The 17,651-nt window shown below is 47.3% G+C and overlaps 5 protein-coding genes across 6 annotated transcripts in view; 3 read left to right on the forward strand and 2 right to left on the reverse strand.

The window, feature by feature from the left end:
• Positions 1-7: 7 nt before the first annotated feature.
• On the reverse strand, positions 8-6,013 carry SPPG_04407. 2 transcript variants are annotated; one of them, XM_016752647.1, is made up of 17 exons: positions 4,550-6,013; positions 4,168-4,469; positions 3,919-4,082; positions 3,714-3,859; positions 3,581-3,643; positions 3,393-3,504; positions 3,282-3,328; positions 3,160-3,184; positions 3,090-3,096; positions 2,961-3,028; positions 1,335-2,898; positions 1,169-1,274; positions 1,094-1,106; positions 846-1,025; positions 726-791; positions 633-649; positions 8-570 (listed from the first exon to the last, which is right to left on the reverse strand). In XM_016752647.1, the coding sequence occupies exons 1-17, from the start codon at positions 5,222-5,224 to the stop codon at positions 58-60; spliced, it is 4,068 nt and encodes a 1,355-aa protein (XP_016608104.1). In that variant the 5' UTR covers positions 5,225-6,013; the 3' UTR covers positions 8-57. The 2 variants fall into 2 exon arrangements, with proteins under 2 accessions (XP_016608104.1, XP_016608103.1); XM_016752646.1 differs by having other exon boundaries at positions 3,919-4,107.
• Positions 6,014-6,219: 206 nt separating this feature from the next.
• On the forward strand, positions 6,220-7,170 carry SPPG_09191 (uncharacterized protein). Its single transcript, XM_016757348.1, has one exon. The coding sequence runs from the start codon at positions 6,650-6,652 to the stop codon at positions 7,073-7,075; it is 426 nt and encodes a 141-aa protein (XP_016608105.1). The 5' UTR covers positions 6,220-6,649; the 3' UTR covers positions 7,076-7,170.
• Positions 7,171-7,684: 514 nt separating this feature from the next.
• SPPG_04408 (uncharacterized protein) lies at positions 7,685-14,877 on the forward strand (the record flags this gene model as incomplete). The annotated part of the gene is made up of 26 exons (XM_016752648.1): positions 7,685-7,849; positions 7,911-8,268; positions 8,330-8,480; positions 8,558-8,617; positions 8,675-8,868; positions 8,930-9,541; positions 9,606-10,192; positions 10,252-10,729; positions 10,792-10,972; positions 11,033-11,133; positions 11,296-11,432; positions 11,513-11,659; positions 11,750-11,976; positions 12,048-12,107; positions 12,166-12,433; positions 12,498-12,604; positions 12,659-12,770; positions 12,844-12,954; positions 13,016-13,108; positions 13,173-13,263; positions 13,329-13,495; positions 13,573-13,819; positions 13,899-14,338; positions 14,404-14,637; positions 14,696-14,768; positions 14,837-14,877. 26 exons carry the CDS (start codon positions 7,685-7,687, stop codon positions 14,875-14,877), a joined length of 5,442 nt encoding a protein of 1,813 aa, XP_016608106.1.
• An 83-nt stretch (positions 14,878-14,960) lies between these two features.
• SPPG_04409 (uncharacterized protein) lies at positions 14,961-16,312 on the reverse strand (the record flags this gene model as incomplete). The annotated part of the gene is made up of 8 exons (XM_016752649.1): positions 14,961-15,122; positions 15,186-15,269; positions 15,338-15,433; positions 15,496-15,715; positions 15,780-15,901; positions 15,976-16,089; positions 16,121-16,163; positions 16,221-16,312. 8 exons carry the CDS (start codon positions 16,310-16,312, stop codon positions 14,961-14,963), a joined length of 933 nt encoding a protein of 310 aa, XP_016608107.1.
• A 917-nt stretch (positions 16,313-17,229) lies between these two features.
• Positions 17,230-17,651, forward strand: part of SPPG_09192 (uncharacterized protein) — a gene marked incomplete at its 5' end in the record, with an annotated part of 2,393 nt that continues 1,971 nt past the window's right edge. Inside the window, one exon of the mRNA XM_016757349.1 lies at positions 17,230-17,586. Coding sequence (XP_016608108.1) covers positions 17,230-17,586 — 357 coding nt within the window. The remainder of the gene's footprint in view (positions 17,587-17,651) is intronic.

The following is a 17,651-nucleotide window of genomic DNA, read 5'->3' on the forward strand; positions in this document are numbered from 1 at the left end:
CGATTAACTATCGAGGTATCATTCTTAAATACTATACAAAAAAAAAAAATCCCAACGTCACTGGCCCAAGTCCTGCTTTACTCCTCTAGATTCCAAATCTAAACCCTCATTTTCGTCCTGCTCCTCCGTTTTCCCAAAGAAATTCTTAACAAACGACCCAGTATTAGAGCTTCTCATACCCTCCAGTCCATTGATTTCCTCCGGGACAATGCTGCCCTTTCTCATGCTAAAACTCTGCCTTGAAGGCGGTCTTCCAAGTAGAGGAGCCCCTCGCCCCAACCCAGATATTGGTCCAGTCCGAAGCGCCATACCAAGGGCTCCGCTTGAAGGCCGCGAGGTTCCTGCGCTGAACGATGCTTTAGACCCTTGTGTGGGTGTGGTAGGTGGGTTGTCGTAATCGGCCGTAGTGCTGACGATGCGTTCATCAGATGCTTTCAGCACATAGCTGCGTTGACTACTGGGGAGACCATCACTTTTCTGCGGAATGAAGCTGAATCCGTGATAATCTTTCACGCAGGCATATGTAGAAGCAGTGATGCTAACGTCACCAACGGGACAGCGCTCTTGGGTCTTGTAAAAACATTAGTTTGACGACCTATAGAGTCATAAATTTGCTTTGTAAATAAGTTTACCTTTTCAGCGATTACCACTACACATGTTGAAGTGTAATGGCGATCAGTTGAATTGTCTCTCCAGTGTCTTGCAGCAAGGTCATGATAACTTACCGGTATCTCCGATAACATCATACCGAAAGTTCTTTGGTCCACCCATAATCGCACCGCAGGCTTGACCTGCTCACTGGTAAGTTGATGCAGTTCATGATTAATACATAATTTGATACGTACCTGTATGTATGCCGATTCGCATCTTCAATGGACTTTTTATGATTTGCATCACAATTGCACTTGTATTTAGCTGCTGTTCAACGTATGCTTGCATTTGCAATGCGACCAAGCATATTGACAGGGCTCCAGTTTTGGGCTCTGCCGATGTTGTTAGCGATGAGCAAGCAACGTACGCATCTCCTGAAAATCAGATCTTTTGATCAGCCAAGCGTCTCAATTAACGTATCACTAAATTAGAGTGCCTATACCTATAGTCGTTATCTGCATTATAGATTCTTCATATTAGTACAAAGTATGAATTCCTAAAAGCACAAATCTAGTACCTTTTCCACGCCATACTCTTCGGTGAGATGATCAAAGTAAGTGAAAAGTGTGTTGAGCATTTTAACGATAGTCAAGGGTTCTAGATTACTCGACATGGCTGTGAAGCTAGCTTAGGAATAAGTGACTGTGTAGTTTTGTAACCGACAATGGTCAATTGCAACTTACCCTGCAATGTCCATATGTAAAACCGTCACCATGTCCATCTCCTCATAGACAATACTTGTCGGATCCTCTAATAGCTTCAAAATCACCGCCTGCGGTAATATGCTATGCAGAACTGCTGCACTCTTGTTGATTTCGTCTGCAACAAGTTCTCCCTGCGTATCCAATATCAAATCGATGAGATAATCCACCCTCCGTCGCTTCTCCATCAAGTAGAAAATCGCAACCCATGTACATCCACTGAGGACCATACATGCAGCTTCCTGCCACACGGCTTGGCCAAGAGCTAGCTGCATGATCACGACAGTAGGTCCAACAAGGGAAGCCGCAATGGTTCGCCAAAGGAATATCATCCCCTCAATTCGCATGCAGAAAAAGAATGCAATGTGTGGTATGACGCAACCAGTCATAAAGTCATAATGTCCAAGCTGACTCCAAGGCAAAGTAATGCAGATTATCGTAATCCAGATGGTGCAGACGTATATCCAGAAAATAATCTGGCGGGGCACAAATCTTCGTGAAGGTGCCGACGTTTCTGCCACCGCGAACACTGACACTCCGGTTACCAGCAGCTGAAGCCCAACGCTGGCGACTCCACATCCGAGAATCAGATAGTAGGTTTCAGGCGTGTCAACTAGCTGAACGCCATTTTTAATGGCGTTATATATCCCCATAAAGTAGAATAATATTTCGCATAAGAGCACTATGGAACCAGCTCTCACAAACGGGCCGCGTGTGTCTGCCGTGAAGTCTCCTCGGAACCGATTTTCAATCAGAGGATGTTTGAAGCGTACTCCAAGTGGGTCGAATTCGTTATAAACAATATTCATGTAACTGAGGCCCGTAGCAGTTGATATATCAATTTTGGCGCACATTCGCTGTACTACATCCACCAGTACTTCCTTTGCCTCAGGATTGTGACCCGTTTCGTCCTCAGCTGCTGGCTTTACATTGCTTGGACTGGCTACCTCTCGCATCGTTGCGAGAATACTTGGTTCGTGAGGTTCCGCTTCACGGGTTGGCTCAGAATGCGGCTTGGCAGTCAGGGTACCAAATTCTCTCTCCACATGGCTAACGTTTGTTCGACCTGTTTTCGCCACTGTCAACGGACTCCCTAGTGTTGCTACCCCCATAGCTACCTTGGCTGGATGATGAGCGTCCATTCCGCCTCCCAATGCGAGCCCTGCTGAACCAACGCTCAAGTATCTATCCAAAAGTATCTTGGATGTCCCGGCATGCCCTGTTGAATTAGGAAAGCCGAACCCCGATCGAGTTTCAACTCCTCCCTCTTCGCTAACTGTGGGTAGTTGCCCGCTTACGCTGTCTTCCACGTCGGAAGATAAAGGTGCTCTTGCATAGGCGGAACTCACAATTGCGGTATCGATCCGTGCCACGGACCCAAACCGAGACGCTAATCCTTCTAAAGCGCTAGGCGTAAAACTGGACTTTCGAGAGTATCGTCGGGAGGCCGACAGCTCTGCAGTTTCAACCGGTCCAGTTACAGAATATATTGGTATGACTCCTTTTCCTTTGACAGGGCGAGTTCCAAGTGAGACTGTTTCGAAAACTAATAAATACTGGAAAGTCAGTAGCAAGAATTATAAGCATATCTGTACAAACAGAACAGACCCCCAACTATTTTCTGTTGCACATTTTCGGTCACAATGATCTCCTGCTCATGTGCAAGAGAGCACATTCTGGTGGGAGGTCAATTAACAAGCCGGTAGGCTGTTTAATGATGATTCAATAATTCCTCACCTGCTAGCTACAAATATGCGTAATCAGTTAGCTGCATATCCTATACAATGAAATCAAGGTTAGCTCATACCTGTATTTACAACGTCTCCATAGATCTATGACGATTCGGGTGAAGGTCAGATAGGACGAAACGGTAGTTAGATTAACTATCTCTGTTGACCCATTCTGGAGCGTAAAATCTGGCTGCGATACCTCGTAAACAAACTTTTTGCGTCCAACAATTCCAGCAACCAGTGGACCTACAATCCAGTATGCATGAGAAATGGCAGTCTCATCGGTGATTCAGCGCCTGACTTTCCTCACCTAGTGCAACACCAAATTCAATGTCCAGTTTGATAGAGATGCGTTCATCCCCAATGTCGTATAATTGTGGATTGTTGAAATAATCCCGAAGGGTAAGTGCCAGGTCGAGCATCTTGGAACGGTGCAGATATGGAATCGGTAAGCTACAGAGTATCTGAACTTGCGACCTACTGTGTGGGAAAGCGTACCTGACGCAGATGGGTATTGCTTCTATGCAGTCCACCTACGAGGAGAATTTTGGTGGAAATCGTCTACATCATACGAAATTGACGGTCAAAGCCGGAAATACAAGCGAAGAAAGAGTAATTTGGGGTTGCACACTTTTATCTTGGTCACGTCGCTATAATCTTCAATCGCCTCGTCCACATGTTGGAAGATCCCGTTAAGAAGAGCCAAAGCGTCTTTTGTGGACCCTAATGTGGATGCTACTTCTTTGAAGTTCTTGAGATCACAAAACATGACGGAAGCTAAGAGTTCATCGGTCAAAAATAACGCGCATTGCATGAAAGGACCTGAATTCGCCTACCTTGAGGGAATCTCTCTGCGATCAGATCAGATCTTCCTATTCCAGACTCTCGTAGTTTGGCCACAATTGACTTCGGAAGTGATAAGGAGAGAAGGTAGTCTGTCTTCATGCGCTCAAGCCTCATCTGCGCAAGACGGTCTTCTACAACCTGGCATTTGATGTATCTGGAAAGGGAGAGAAGGAGGCCGCCTGTGAATATCCTGGTTCAGATCATTGCAGTCTTCAATTTGTGTGCTATCACGCTCTCACCCTATTCGACGCTTTCGATCTCCGGCAACAACTAGGCCATAGGACACTATGGCAGTTATTAGAAAGGGTACGGCATAGATTACAGCCGGGTAGGCACCGTGAGCAAGCGCTACAAAAGCTAGCTTCACAGTGCACAGTATGCTGACCGCAAACAGACCAGCCACTCCTTGCAGATATGTCGCTGCAAATCCGCTCGATATGGTGAAATATAAAATTGATATTGTTGACACCGGCCCAACTGGATCCGCAGCATCTGGTGCAAGGTAAAAGTCCCAGGCAGCCCCGGCGCATACGGCAAACGTCTGGTGGTAAACAAGTATTGATGAATCTGGCGACGAGCTACTAGCTTTTTGATTCGTAGGTCCCGGAAAGAGACGCTTACCTCCAGTGCAGTCAATGCAATACGCCAAGTCTTTGATCTCAAAGACAGCCAGATGTAAACTTTCCCTCTCTTCCACACTGTCGCAAATAAAATGAACATCCAACTCAGGGTGTAAATAACCCACAACAGTATGAATCCTCTCGTAAATCGTTGGCCATTCCGTTCAAATTTCGCGTACTCGGTTCGATAGGTCGGAAACATGATACCCGTGTATTGCAACAGTTGAAGGAACGCCAGTAATCGGAGGTGAAGAACTCGGTTGGGAAGAAGTTGTGTGCGGAAGTAGTGCTCTTCAGTACGTGTATGATGGAAGTGAAGGGTAAAAGGGTTCATATAACGTCGTAGAAGCGAACGATCACTTTCCAGGGATGTGACATCGAGGAAGGTGACGTTGGCATCAGTAAGGTTAGCATCGGCGTTGCTGCCTTGCTCGACGCTTTTGGCCGAGGAATCGTCATTGACATCTACGGGTGAAACTTGCGAAGCTTTGATTCGGATTTTAGGGATATTGTCCTTCGGTTTTGCTGCACCTGGAATGGCGTTCAAATTCCCCTTTGCACTCGCAGCTGGTGAATGTCCAGTACGCTGACGTGGGACATGTTGGATCGTATCTGTTGTTGTCAACTCGTACACTAATCGTTCCCACCATGCTCTTAACCGGTGCCGATATCTCATTTCAAGGCAGGCAAAACTCAAACCTTGCGTACCTAGTGGACGGAGGGTGCCTGCCTCACATCCGCGATTGCGTGACGGGAGCCATTGGATGTGCTCAGCTGCCTATCAAATTCGAGGATATACCCTCAATACCTAGAACCAGAACCCTAAAAATATACTCCGGAGGTCCTTTACAAATCGAGTCATATATAGTTAGGTTTAAGTTGGGATTAGAAACCTGACCCTGCTGAATACAGCTCTGCTCACAAATACAATGCGGACCGAGTCGGCCGCACCCTCTCGGTCATTAGCCTCGCGCAAGCAAGGGAGTGCCGCGGCACCAGACAAAACCACGAGCTGGGTCCACGACAAGATATCCTTCAAGAACTGGCGCGAAAAGAACGCAGAGGGTAATAAATAACAGCAAGAATGACCAACCATTGGAAGCGTGGGAGACATGGTCTTTCTGCACGGCTCGGCCACCATGGTAGAAGATGGGTGAAACAGCGGAGCCTTTGGTCACTTTGTGTTGTGCTAAAGTGGACATTGCATAAGCATTTAGAGAGCGAGTCTCTTAATGCAACCAGGGCGATGCGTTTATTGCCGTGCTCAAGAAATCCTGCAACCATGGTAAAGAATACCAAAGATCAAGCGGAACCTCTTGGCCACCGCGTGGTCTACTACCGTTGAAAGCATCACGACTAGTATAGGCGAAGCTGTATTAGCTTTTTGGAGGACATTACTTGCATCAAATCAAGTGCTTTAGGAAAAATAAACTGTGGATCAACCGGCATTTTGCAACTGTGGCGGACCGCCAAAGGCCTCGCTGCGCTTTTTGTTTCCACTCGAGATGGCCCCCCCTCGCTATGGCCTGCCATGCAGATTGGCCACTTATGAAGTCCCTTTGAGTTTAATTTTTCTTGTTCAGTTCCGCTCGTATCCTTCTTGTGCAAATTCATATCGGCTTTCTCTCCCCATTTCACCTGCCTTTCGCTTGCTATGTAATCCGCATAAACAAGACCGATCTTTCTTTGGCTGAAATGACGTTGGCTGGATGACGTCGGTGGGAGAGATACTACAAGTCTCTGCTCACGTGTAATGTCTCTGATAGTAGGATAATCCGCTCCGATACGGATGGGGGACAGCAACACACGCGCGTTTTTTTTGGAAGGAGGTAGCGATCCATAGCCGCCTAGCAAAGGTTGTTTCATCCCGACGGCCGGACCAGATGATCGTATGAAAGATCCTCTGATAGCGCGGAGAAAAAGGAAAGACTTTTGATATGGGTCTTCCTGTAGATATACATGTGCCTTGACGGGTTCCTTGTCCCTTTGATATCGGGTTAATGGGGAGCATGACGGTAAGCCTCTCCAAAATTTAAAGCCTTTGACAAACATCATTTCCCTGCGCTGCAGGTTTCCGCTAGGCTTCCACATATTTCTGGCCATGTACGCTCATCAGCAAACCAGTGCTAGCGTGATCCGCCAATGGATCAAGACTGTCTTTCGGAAACATCAATTAGAGGATGGAAGATGCTCTGACACACAACGAGATGTCCACACATTTGTGTCGATTCACTCAGTCACCGATACGAAAGAACTACGCGAACATGTTGAAAAGGCTGGCTTCCGACCACGACCAAAATCAGCGGCTTTACGGAAGGAGGTTTACGTCCATCATCAAAAGGCTGGATTTCGGCAACGCCCAAACTGTGCAAAAATGTTGCTCGCACGGCACACCCGCAAGATGGGCATTCCTGCGCAGTCTGTAGTTCGATCTCCCTCACTTTCCCTCCCAAGATCAGGCAACCCTGGAAGTATTCACCGCAGCCGCTCCTGTATTCGGAGCCTTTCTCAAGTATGTCCGATATAAGTAGTTCTAATATTGTTGATTATGTGGATGTTGTAGTACATAGATTAAGTTTACTGAATGTTTGTAAATATATAACAGTCCTACAGTATCAGATATCATTTGCGGAGGCACTGAAGCCTCCCTTGAACAGTCTTCACCATTACATTTCCTACGGGCTCTCATAAGAATGCTGCGCCGTCCCAGAGATTATGCCTAAACTCGAGGATGAGTCCCGGGAGTAACAGCCTATCACCGAGCTCAAAGGCCACTCGTACCCCTGGGAAAGGGTAACATTGGCGTTCGAACCTGCTTGAAAGAAGACATGGACCCGAAGATGGTGTTGAAATGAATATCGTTTCATATAGTTTTATAACATGCTCTTTCAGCTACCAACTTACACAATAACAGCATCCTTCCACCGCCGACAGGCAGTCGTCGCTGGTTATGCTAGATCGATATTCCCCGAGGGATGTCATCAGCAATATAGCCATATTTAGTTTAATGAACATGCGCGTCACTATCGCATGTCACATCTTATCCATCTATAAGCCCTTCCTCCCTCTTCTTCTGTTTGACATCTTGTTCAGCTTCATCTTGTTTGATTTTCAACAACGCAGCCTGGTCGTTAAAATGCCAGAAGATGGAACAGATACTGCTATTGATGGACATGCATTACCCTCTTCCCCGTCAAGTGCAAGCACCTCCAAAAGCGGGTCAATGCAGGAACTGATATCGACGCTGATAAGTAGCGAAGTTACTCATGGCGATGCTGTAGACTTCAATGCCCCGCTGAGAGTACGTACAGGTTTTTTATGCTGGATCGCTTTGTTTGAATCTTATAACCTTTATTATGCAGGAAGATATCCTGCTCCTCTCTGACATTTTGCTACACATCATCAAAGAACATGCCAGCATTGCAGGCGGGGCGCCTGACAAGTTGGCTGCAAAGGTCGATGAGCTTCTACACGCATCACGACGATATTTTACGAACCCATCTGATGAAACGTTTACGGAATTGCTGGCGCATATTCGCGATGTTAAGCATCCAAGTGATTATTTGGAGATTGCACGAGCCTTTCAAGAATTTTTGACTCTGGCGGATATCGCTGAGCGTCAGCACCGAGTACGCAGGTGGCGAGGTTATCGCAGTGGAAAAAGTTCGCTCTCCTACCGGCAAACCTGCCGTGATGCCTTCAATCTCCTAGCATCACAAGGTAACTGTAACTGTTCTAGTTACGACGTTGAATGGTTGCTGAGAATGGGATTTGCCAAAAGGATTTACTCCGAAACAGATCCGCGACACACTGCTGAAACAGCAAGTTGATCTGGTTCTGACTGCTCATCCAACCCAAGCAGCGCGGCGCACTCTACTAGATAAGTACCTTCATATTGCCAATCTTCTGGCCGTCCGAGACCGGACTATTATGTACGTCGTGATTTCTATCTGGATCTCGATGTTCCGTACGTTCAGCAGCAAAGAGCTAATATGCCATTTCTGAAAAGGACTCCACAAGAAGAAGTCGACTTTCGCAACACGTTGGAAGGTGAAATCCTCGCTGCTTGGTAAGACTCGCCGGTATACGTGAACAAACCTTTCAGTAACAGAGTGTCCGTTTCAAGGCAAACAAACACGGTTCGGAGAATCAAACCAACGCCGGAGGACGAAGCTCGTAACGCTCTCATGGTTATCGAGAACACTATTTGGACATCCTTGCCAAATTTTATGGGAACCGTCGATCATGCCCTAGCCGAGATTGGACAGCCACCATTGCCAATTGATAGCACACTAATTACATTTGGAAGCTGGATTGGAGGTAAATATAACAAAATTCCAATCATATTCCGTACTCATTTTTGTAACGATGGGTCTCCCAGGCGACCGCGATGGTAATCCCTTTGTCACATCCGATGTGACTCGGGACGTCATCAAACTTTGTCGTTGGCGTGCCGCGACTCTCATATATGCTGAAGTGGATAAATTGATGTTTGACCTCAGTATGACTGTGTGCAACGACGAGCTGCAGAAGGTTGTAGCGGAAATCCCCGAAGATGTGATCGTTAACTCATCGCGAAAGACAAACCTCACTTTCCCGAGGGGTAATGTCCCTCGCGACGAACCATATCGGTTGCTGCTTACAGTCCTACGCGATCGATGCAAGGTGACGGAAGAATATTTGCAGCAAGCAATAGGGGTCCCCAATCCGCCACCACCTCCACCCGGTTTCATCTCGCATTCGAAGGATTTATTAGAACCCTTGCTACTTTGTCATAGATCGCTTGTAGAATGCGGAGACCATTTGGTGGCGAATGGACGATTGCGAAATCTCGCACGACGCATCTCTGCATTTGGGCTGTCCCTTGTTAAGCTCGATATACGACAGGAGTCTGAGCGCCACGCAGAAGCAATGGATGCTATAACGCAATGGCTCGAGGTCGGATCGTACAATCAATGGTCTGAAGAGCAAAAGCAAGAGTGGTTAATAAAAGGTTCGCGGGGTACTTTGCTCATGTCATTTTGAACAACACTATATCTAATAGCTGCTAACATCAGAGCTGCAAAACCGCCGCCCGTTGGTTCCCCATGATTGGCCTGAAAGTTGTACCGGTACAGACAACGTTTCGGAAAACGTCAAAGAAGTCGTGGCTACCTTCCGTATGCTGTCCAAAGTCGGAACGGACGCGTTGGGAGCATACGTGATATCTATGGCTCGTACGCCGTCTGATATCCTGGCCGTCGCCCTTCTGCAAAAAATTGCAGGTATCCAAGAGCCGATGCGCGTTGCTCCTTTATTTGAGACGAAAGCAGACTTGGAAAATGCGTCATCCACAATTGATCGGTTATTGTCGGTTGAATATTACCGCAAGTCCATTAATGGAAGGCAGGAGGTGATGTTGGGCTACTCGGATTCCGCCAAGGATGGGAGTCGGCTTACGTCAGTTTGGGGTCTATACAATGCACAAGAAGAACTTGTACGTACATGCGAAAAGCATGGAGTGCAATTGACGCTGTTCCACGGAAGGGGCGGGAGCGTTGGAAGAGGAGGAGGTCCGCAGCACTTGGCCATCCTCTCACAGCCGAACGGGACTGTGCAAGGCAGGATGAGAATCACAATTCAGGGAGAGATTATTGATCACCATGTACGTTAAACATGCTTTCCAAGCAGCTGAAGCTAGTTGAAAACTAACATGCGCTATAGTTTGGACATACAGGAACCGCTGAGCAGACGCTAGAACGATACACTACCGCCACGCTGATCTCGACTTTGGCGCCTCCACACCCACCGAAGCCAGAATGGCGCGCACTGATGTCTCAAATGTCAAATACATCTTGTGACTTTTATCGGCGAGTTGTCCGGGAGATGCCAGACTTCATTCCTTATTTCCGCTCTGCTACTCCTTTAGCTGAGATAGGAAGTATGAATATTGGCTCTAGACCTGCCAAACGGCGGGCTACAGGTGGCATTGAAACTTTGCGTGCCATTCCATGGATCTTTGCGTTCACCCAGACGCGATCGCACCTTCCTGTGTGGTTGGGAATAGACGAGGCCATCGCGCAAGCTAAAGAAAGCGGCAAGTTGGGATTGCTAAGAGAGATGTATCGCAATTGGCCCTTTTTCAAGTCCACGGTGGACCTCATTCAAATGACTTTGGCAAAAGCGGATCCCAGGATATCTGGTACGCACAACGTTTTCTTAACTGATAGCACACCACACGATATGACTAAAACTGCCGTATAGCATATTATGACGCGCGGTTGGCTCCTGAGGCTGTGAGACATGTCGGAGCTTACATTCGGGAGAGGCTCGACCAATGTATTCGTCTCATTCTCGAGGTTTCTCAATCGAACGATCTTCTAGCCTCGGATCCTGTCGTGCGGCGTGCCGTGGAGTCGCGCCTTCCGTTCACCGACCCAATCAAGTAGGTAGTTCTGACGTCGCGGTCTAAGTATATCTGGCTAACCTCCTCTGTATTGCTTAGTCTGTTACAGGTTGAAGCTTTGAGTCTTTTGCGTGAAGCCGAGGAAATTGGAAAGGAGGAAGATCCACAGTTGCGCGATCTGATGTCAGTGACCATTCAAGGTATTGCTATGGGAATGGGTAACACTGGTTGATGAAGTTATGAATCTTGTTAAGTTGGATATTTGTTACATATCCTATGATTTGTCAATATTCATTTAAGTTGGAAAAATACATTAAAGAGAGTTCTGTTCAGCCCTGTGTATGACTCACACAAACGCGCAGACAAATTGACGGCAATCCCACCAAGCATCCGCGCCTTGGTTGAGCTGCAGGCGATTATAAGAGTCTGTTTGAGGATGGGGGCAACTGAAAGTAAGCTTGCTTTTCGAAAGAGTGTCTTTCAACTTTACGAACAGAAGGTAACGAAATGCCTGATGCGACGCTTGGCTTGCCCAATGATCTCACCCATTTGACGTACGGTCTTGCGAATTCTTGGCAGAGCATTCCCGAATCAAACGACGACTTTTGGAGCAACTTTTATCGCCTACCAGAAACAGCGGAGGATGTTTTCAACCTGTTTGCGCCAAAGGATATACGCAGAGTTCGAGATACAGCCGTCGAAAACCTGGAAACGTTGTTACGAAAGGTGAATCCACAAGTGCATGCCAAGCGCAACCATGCACCTCTTGTGCTAATGGAAGCTTGACACTTTCGTTCCAACCGACGAAACTTGTAGACGTTAAGTCGCCTTTTTAGCTTTTTGGCTCTGACCACGCGTCCTACCCCGGACGATGTACGAGATGTCTTGAACTGCATTCGCATTTTGACCCGCCTGTTACCATACGTTTTTGAAGTTGAGAATGGCGAATTGGAGGGGAAAATCTTCTGGGAGGTGGCAAATGGGGCACAGCCCTTGGGAGCAAAGCTATGTCAAGCAGTCGTGCAACTACTGTTCTTCAGGGGGTAAGATATCTAGAGAGGGACAATCGTGGTGGCTGCCTGCACTGCTATTTACAGGAGCGCTTGCGTTGTAGATTCACCTTGCCCGAAATTCCCGACCCTAAAACTGGACGTGGCGTTCAGTACAGCATCTGGTACTCAGGGATACTATTGGATTGTCGCCGGACTCGAAGCTAATGATCTGGCGACTAGGCAAGAAGGCATTGCAGTGGCAGTCAAACCGCCAGCCGCAACCCGAGACAACATTAATAATCGAACTGAGACAATGCGCCTTTTGCTGACAATTATATCTCGAACAATCTACTGCCCTGCGGCGAAGGTGCTAAAGTTTGAGAACAGATGGGGCAACGCCATTGTATGCGGCCTGGAAAAAAAGGCGGTTGTGTCGTTGCTCTGTTCCATGTTGAACACAATAATTAACTACCAACCGGTGGGATGGGTGTCACTGCCATATAATCATGTACGAACCAGAGTAACTTGATCTTCATGCGCCGCAATGTATCACATACTTACGACATCTTCAGCTGCTCTTTGCGAACATGGAGGAACAACTTGTAACTCTTTGTCTGCAAACATTCGTCGCCTTACTGGATATTCGGCCAGGCGGAACGCAGGCGCAGCCCTCTCAGAGGTACTTGTGGCCCTCTCTCTACTAGCAGTGGATTCGAGGTTCATTTTTTCATAGTCAGGACAATAGCCGAAGACCCTCACTTGAGCACAGTCGTCGGTCATCAACCGCGAGTTCCAGCGAAGCACAGTCATTTTCCCCAACGGCAGCCAATAGCAGCGAGTCTAAGGTATTTTAGATCAACATTTTACGGTTGGGGTCGTTTAATGTCAAGGCCATATGAATTCATCGCCATACGATAGCGCGAAACCATGCGAAATGACTTCTGCTTTTACACCGGCAAGCTGCATCGGCCGCAAGATTTTTTACTCCTCATGGATGGCTTCTGCCGAGTTCTAAAGAATCCGTTGGACGTAGGTGCATGGAATGGAAAGGATATTGATGACAAGCGCATCACTCATGTCCCCTGTGCAGGCGGCAAATACATATCTACCTGGATCGATCAAGCGGGTCAACATCCATGTTGAAGTACTCATGCTCTTCTGGAAGTTGGTGGAGCACAATGAGGTCTGTTGCGTCTCGCTATTCGCTTGCAACACAGCATAGAAGCTCATATATGGGATATACATAGAAATTCGCACACCAAGCAATGGAAACCGACAAAGTTCTCGTTATTCTTGCATCAGTGCTGTACTTCGCGGTAGAGGCACGGAATGATCCAGGTATGTACCAGTTTGTCAAAATTGACCTACGATCATAAAGCTGATAGGAACACCTCGTAATGCAGCGCAGATCGGTCTCCTCCGCATGTGCTGCTTCATCTTACATATACTGTCCCAGGACCGCAATTTTGCAGTCCAGCTCAACTCCTTATTTGATTACAATACTGTTGGAGCGGCAGCAAAGGCTGTGCCGAACTTTACATCGGGAACATGGGCGGATTTCATGTTTTTGGTGAGTTCACTGGCTCTGCCGCGGTCTAGGAGAAGAATATGTGATCTAGTTGCTGATCATTACTGTCATCATTGTAGGCCATTCACACAATGGTGACGACGCCCAGTCGTTCGCCTATGGCGGCTCTACACGAACATCTCCTAACGGCGATGACAAACGTATCCCCGTTCGTGAAAGCGCTCAACGTTACCACCGCTACTAAACTGCTCAGCCTCTTCAACCTGTTCTCAAACCCGGCATTCATGCTTGCAAACGAGCATAATCATAAGAACGTTTTTTTTCTGTTGGAAGCGTTTAACAACATTCTCCAGTATCAAGTCACGGGTATTTATTATGTATTCCAAGTTCACGGTCGTCGCACTTCTCATCGACTGATCCTGCTTACAATCCTCTTTTTGATCAGGCAACACTCATCTTGTCTACGCAATTGTTCGACACAAGCAAAAGTTCTACGATTTGCATAACCTTACGTACGAGCACGCTGTTAGCGAGTTGAATCGAGTGCGAGCCATTCGAGCACAAAAACAAAGCGGAGATTCTCAAAAGCAGCCGACAAAATCCGAAAAAAATGAAGGGGAAGAGGAGGCGCGATCGACGGAGTCGTTGGAGGGTCAATTAGGTAGTAAAGCACCCAGCGCGACCAACGGGGATGGCAGCAACAGTGCAACCGCATCAGAGCGTCGCCAGAGTGAGAGTGACTCTACAGGGACAGATACAGAGTTATCAGAAAAAGCAAAGGGCAAACTACCAGCTGAACACTCTTCGGGACCTGTGGCTGGCGGAAAAGATGGACAGGTTGCGCCTATCAACGATAAGGGCAAGTTTCAACCCAATCAGGAATGGGTAAGTGATTGAACTTGAACGCTGTTGGCAGCTCAATGGTTAAAGCTGGTTGACCGAACTTGCAGTTCAACTACTGGCGGGCTCATCTGCCGTTGTCTGTCATACTCATACTGGTCGATTCCCTCGGCCCAACGATCGAACAGATGTGCCTAGATAAGGGCATCAATGATGATAAGACTGTGTTGGAGTACCTCCAAAGTGGAACTTTAGTGGGCTTGTTACCTGTGCCACATCCGATCTACACTCGACGGTTTCATTATTCAGATGCAATTAGGATATGGTTTACCAGCTATTTATGGGTGAGTTCCTGAGATGGGGATGTCACAGTGTCTTGATACTAAATTGGAACTTGCGTAGGGTCGTGTGTTCACGACGAGTAACGGGATGGGTGCGGGGGAGGCCGCGAAAATGTGTCCGCCAATATGGACTGGTGAGTTCAGATGTGATAAGGCATAACGCAGCAGTAAGATGAGCTGAAATTTGGTTTGTCGTGGCCAGGCACACAAATCAAATTATTTGTTGTCAAAGTGTCTGCATAAACATTCTGTGGCATATGTAAGCCGCTCACAACTGCCAAACAGAGATTCAGAAGCGCATATTATCGATAACTAGCGGCGACATTTTATTCGTTGGACAGATAGGCAGTAAGAGGAATGGTAGGCCCCTGGTGTCTCTCCAAAATCAGAGCTTGTCCGCTCTGGAGGCGTCTTGTAGAAATCAAAGATGATAAGGTAGCATCCGTCGCAAGATGGCCTCCCGTATCACCATGGAATAAATTCAGTTTCTGGAGCAAGTCATAGTTACGACACGATCCATGATGATGAGCTTGTTGTCTGTCCATACGAACCTTGTCCTCGGGACCCGTGTTATTCATGTTTTGTATTTTGACCGCTGCGGCTATGTTATCTATCAAGCGACCAATTGTCCAGTCCTGCAAGAGACAATTTTTCTCATGCCACTGAGACTTTCTGCGCCGAATTCACACCAAATCGCGCTTACCTTATGAAAGAACATTGCTTGATTCTCTATTTTGCTTTCCAACGGGAAGTAGATGCGAAAGTATACTCGTGATTCGAGTGGTACTGGCTTTTCCCCCTGTGAACGGACTAGAAACATCAGTTTCGTCATCAACATGCATCACTGCTGTGTCTCGCCACCTTTGCATGCATTTTCATTTTCATCAATTCAATGGTAGGATTCAGCTTCTTGCTCTTCTTTTTAGGTGCTAGGTTTTCTGTCGCCAGCGCTTTTTGCCTTGCGTTTTCCGATGACGTTGCCAGTGTCGCTATCAGCTCTTTGTAGGCTTGTTCCTTCTCCTCTCTTTTGACATCTTTTTGGGTAGGAGCTGTACACGAGTGATCGGGAGGGTGTCGGTGCCTGGCTGAGAATGAGGGATGTTTGCTTCTGGCCGCTTGGAACCAGAGTAGCTGTCATTATTGACCTTAAGCAAAACTGCTTGGCACACTTGGGGCAGGTGGCGGACCACAGCTCGGCAGTTGTACATGAAGAAAAGGAGCAAGGAATCTTCTGTGAGGATGCCTCTTGTACGGATCCGCAACTTGGCTATAATGAAGCGCAAGCAACAAAACAAGTTTGATCATATCGTTCTCGACTCGGTGGGAGGAGAGATCACATACATCTATGTCCTTCTTCTTTTCCGACCAGTTTTTACATTCATGTGCCTCTGCATGTCGGTGGTCGAGGCTATCAATAATAAAACGGACCAATTTCATTTCGAATGATGCTCCATTCTACTGCTCAAATATGAAACCAGATAGTTACCAGTACGTCAGGGAGCATAAGTTGCAGGGAAAGGGCAGGAAGTCTAGCTCGAGCAGTGAGCCCAAATGATGTTACGTGAGTGTTTACATGCGCATGCTACCTAGCCGTCGGCAATCGGGCTTCGCGCACTGTACTCCTAGCTTGGGCAGTTCCATCGTGCTGGCGATGCAAGTGCTGCAGATCCACCACCATGCTGTTGACTGGTCGATTGTGGCGCAGGACCAGCATGGTTACGTAACCCAGATCATCCTCAGCTTGTGCCCTGGACTCGTTTCTCCTCAGTATTCCCTTTTGCACTCTAGCAAAACATATGTAAATCGCACACTTCGGCTCAAATGATCGGCGTCCAAAGCAGAGCGCAGTATGAAGCCCGCTGCTAAACTCTGTTGGCTCACAATTGAGTTCAAGCAGCGACTGCCCGAAGGATAAGTTTTCAAGGACGCCATAGCCGTCTTGGTTCCTGCCGTGTGCAGAGACGCATTCGGACGCAGTGGGGTGAATTTCACTTTATAGGGTTGATATGCACGATAGATTATTCATTGCTGCATCGTCAGCTTTATAAATGAACCACAAGTGGCAGAAATTCAGCAGTAGAATAGATTAGACTTTGCGGTTGCTCGCTGCCTAAAGCTTTGAACAAACACATCCCTACTGGTTTTTCAGGTATCGATATATTCATGGTCCGCAGATTGTTACATATGGTCTCCCATTACTCAGTATCGTGAATACCGTTCCAGCGACTAAAACATGAATCGCTGACAAAACATACTGAAGAGCAATGTAGAACTATTCATTACAGTGGAAAGGAGAGTCTCGCCCTCAAGGTACAATGCTGAGGTTAGTGAGAGACTCCAGAAGGGTAGAATCTCAAGGCGACAGTCGATGTTATTACGGACGCGGGTGATTGTCAAACGACATTGTGACTGTCGAGCTGAGTTGAAATACCAACTGTCTTTTAGTACAAGTCCAGGAGACCTCATCCATGATCGTGCAACTGCAGTCGGCGAACTGAGATTAATGCGAGAGTTCGATACGATTATGTAATCAAACTTACCCAGCTGGAAGCTCTCAAATCACTGGCATTTTCAATATTGATTTATACATTTGTGATGCCTCCAAAGCGGCTCCCACCTCTACAAGAAAAACCCGAGATAGTACTGGGCTCGCGATCGAGCGGTACAGGTTCACCTTATCGCCAAGCTGCGTCGCGAGGGGGAGGTCGTGTGCTGTTAGCAGCTGGAAAAGCCTTGAAGAAAGGTAGAATAAGAAAGAAAAAGGATGGAGATGATGATGGTGAAAGCGATGCAAGCGGAAATGAAGATGAGAATGACAGTGGGGATAGTGAGAGCGAAAGTGAGAGCAACGGAAGTGAGGAAGAGGATGCGGTAGAAGACGAAGTTGCAGATGACGAAGACGACGACGATGATGATAATGATGATGACGACGACGATGAGGAACATGAGAAAGTAGACAAATCAAAGAAAATAGCAAGCCGAGGAGATGAAGCAGTCCCAGCATCGCTCTCCGATGC

Source organism: Spizellomyces punctatus (assembly GCF_000182565.1).
Source record: "Spizellomyces punctatus DAOM BR117 chromosome Unknown supercont1.7, whole genome shotgun sequence".
Taxonomy (NCBI): Eukaryota; Fungi; Chytridiomycota; class Chytridiomycetes; order Spizellomycetales; family Spizellomycetaceae; genus Spizellomyces; species Spizellomyces punctatus.

Bases quoted from the DNA above. Each gene is read 5' to 3' on its own strand.
- SPPG_04407 (XM_016752647.1), bottom strand. From the start codon at position 5,224: ATGAGATATCGGCACCGGTTAAGAGCATGGTGGGAACGATTAGTGTAC. The intron at 4,083-4,167 runs GTGAGAGCGTGA...CTCCCTTTCCAG, and splicing joins GATCGAAAGCGTCGAATAGG to ATACATCAAATGCCAGGTTG. The intron at 1,275-1,334 runs GTAAGTTGCAAT...TTCCTAAGCTAG, and splicing joins TTACATATGGACATTGCAGG to CTTCACAGCCATGTCGAGTA.
- SPPG_09191 (XM_016757348.1), top strand. From the start codon at position 6,650: ATGTACGCTCATCAGCAAACCAGTGCTAGCGTGATCCGCCAATGGATC.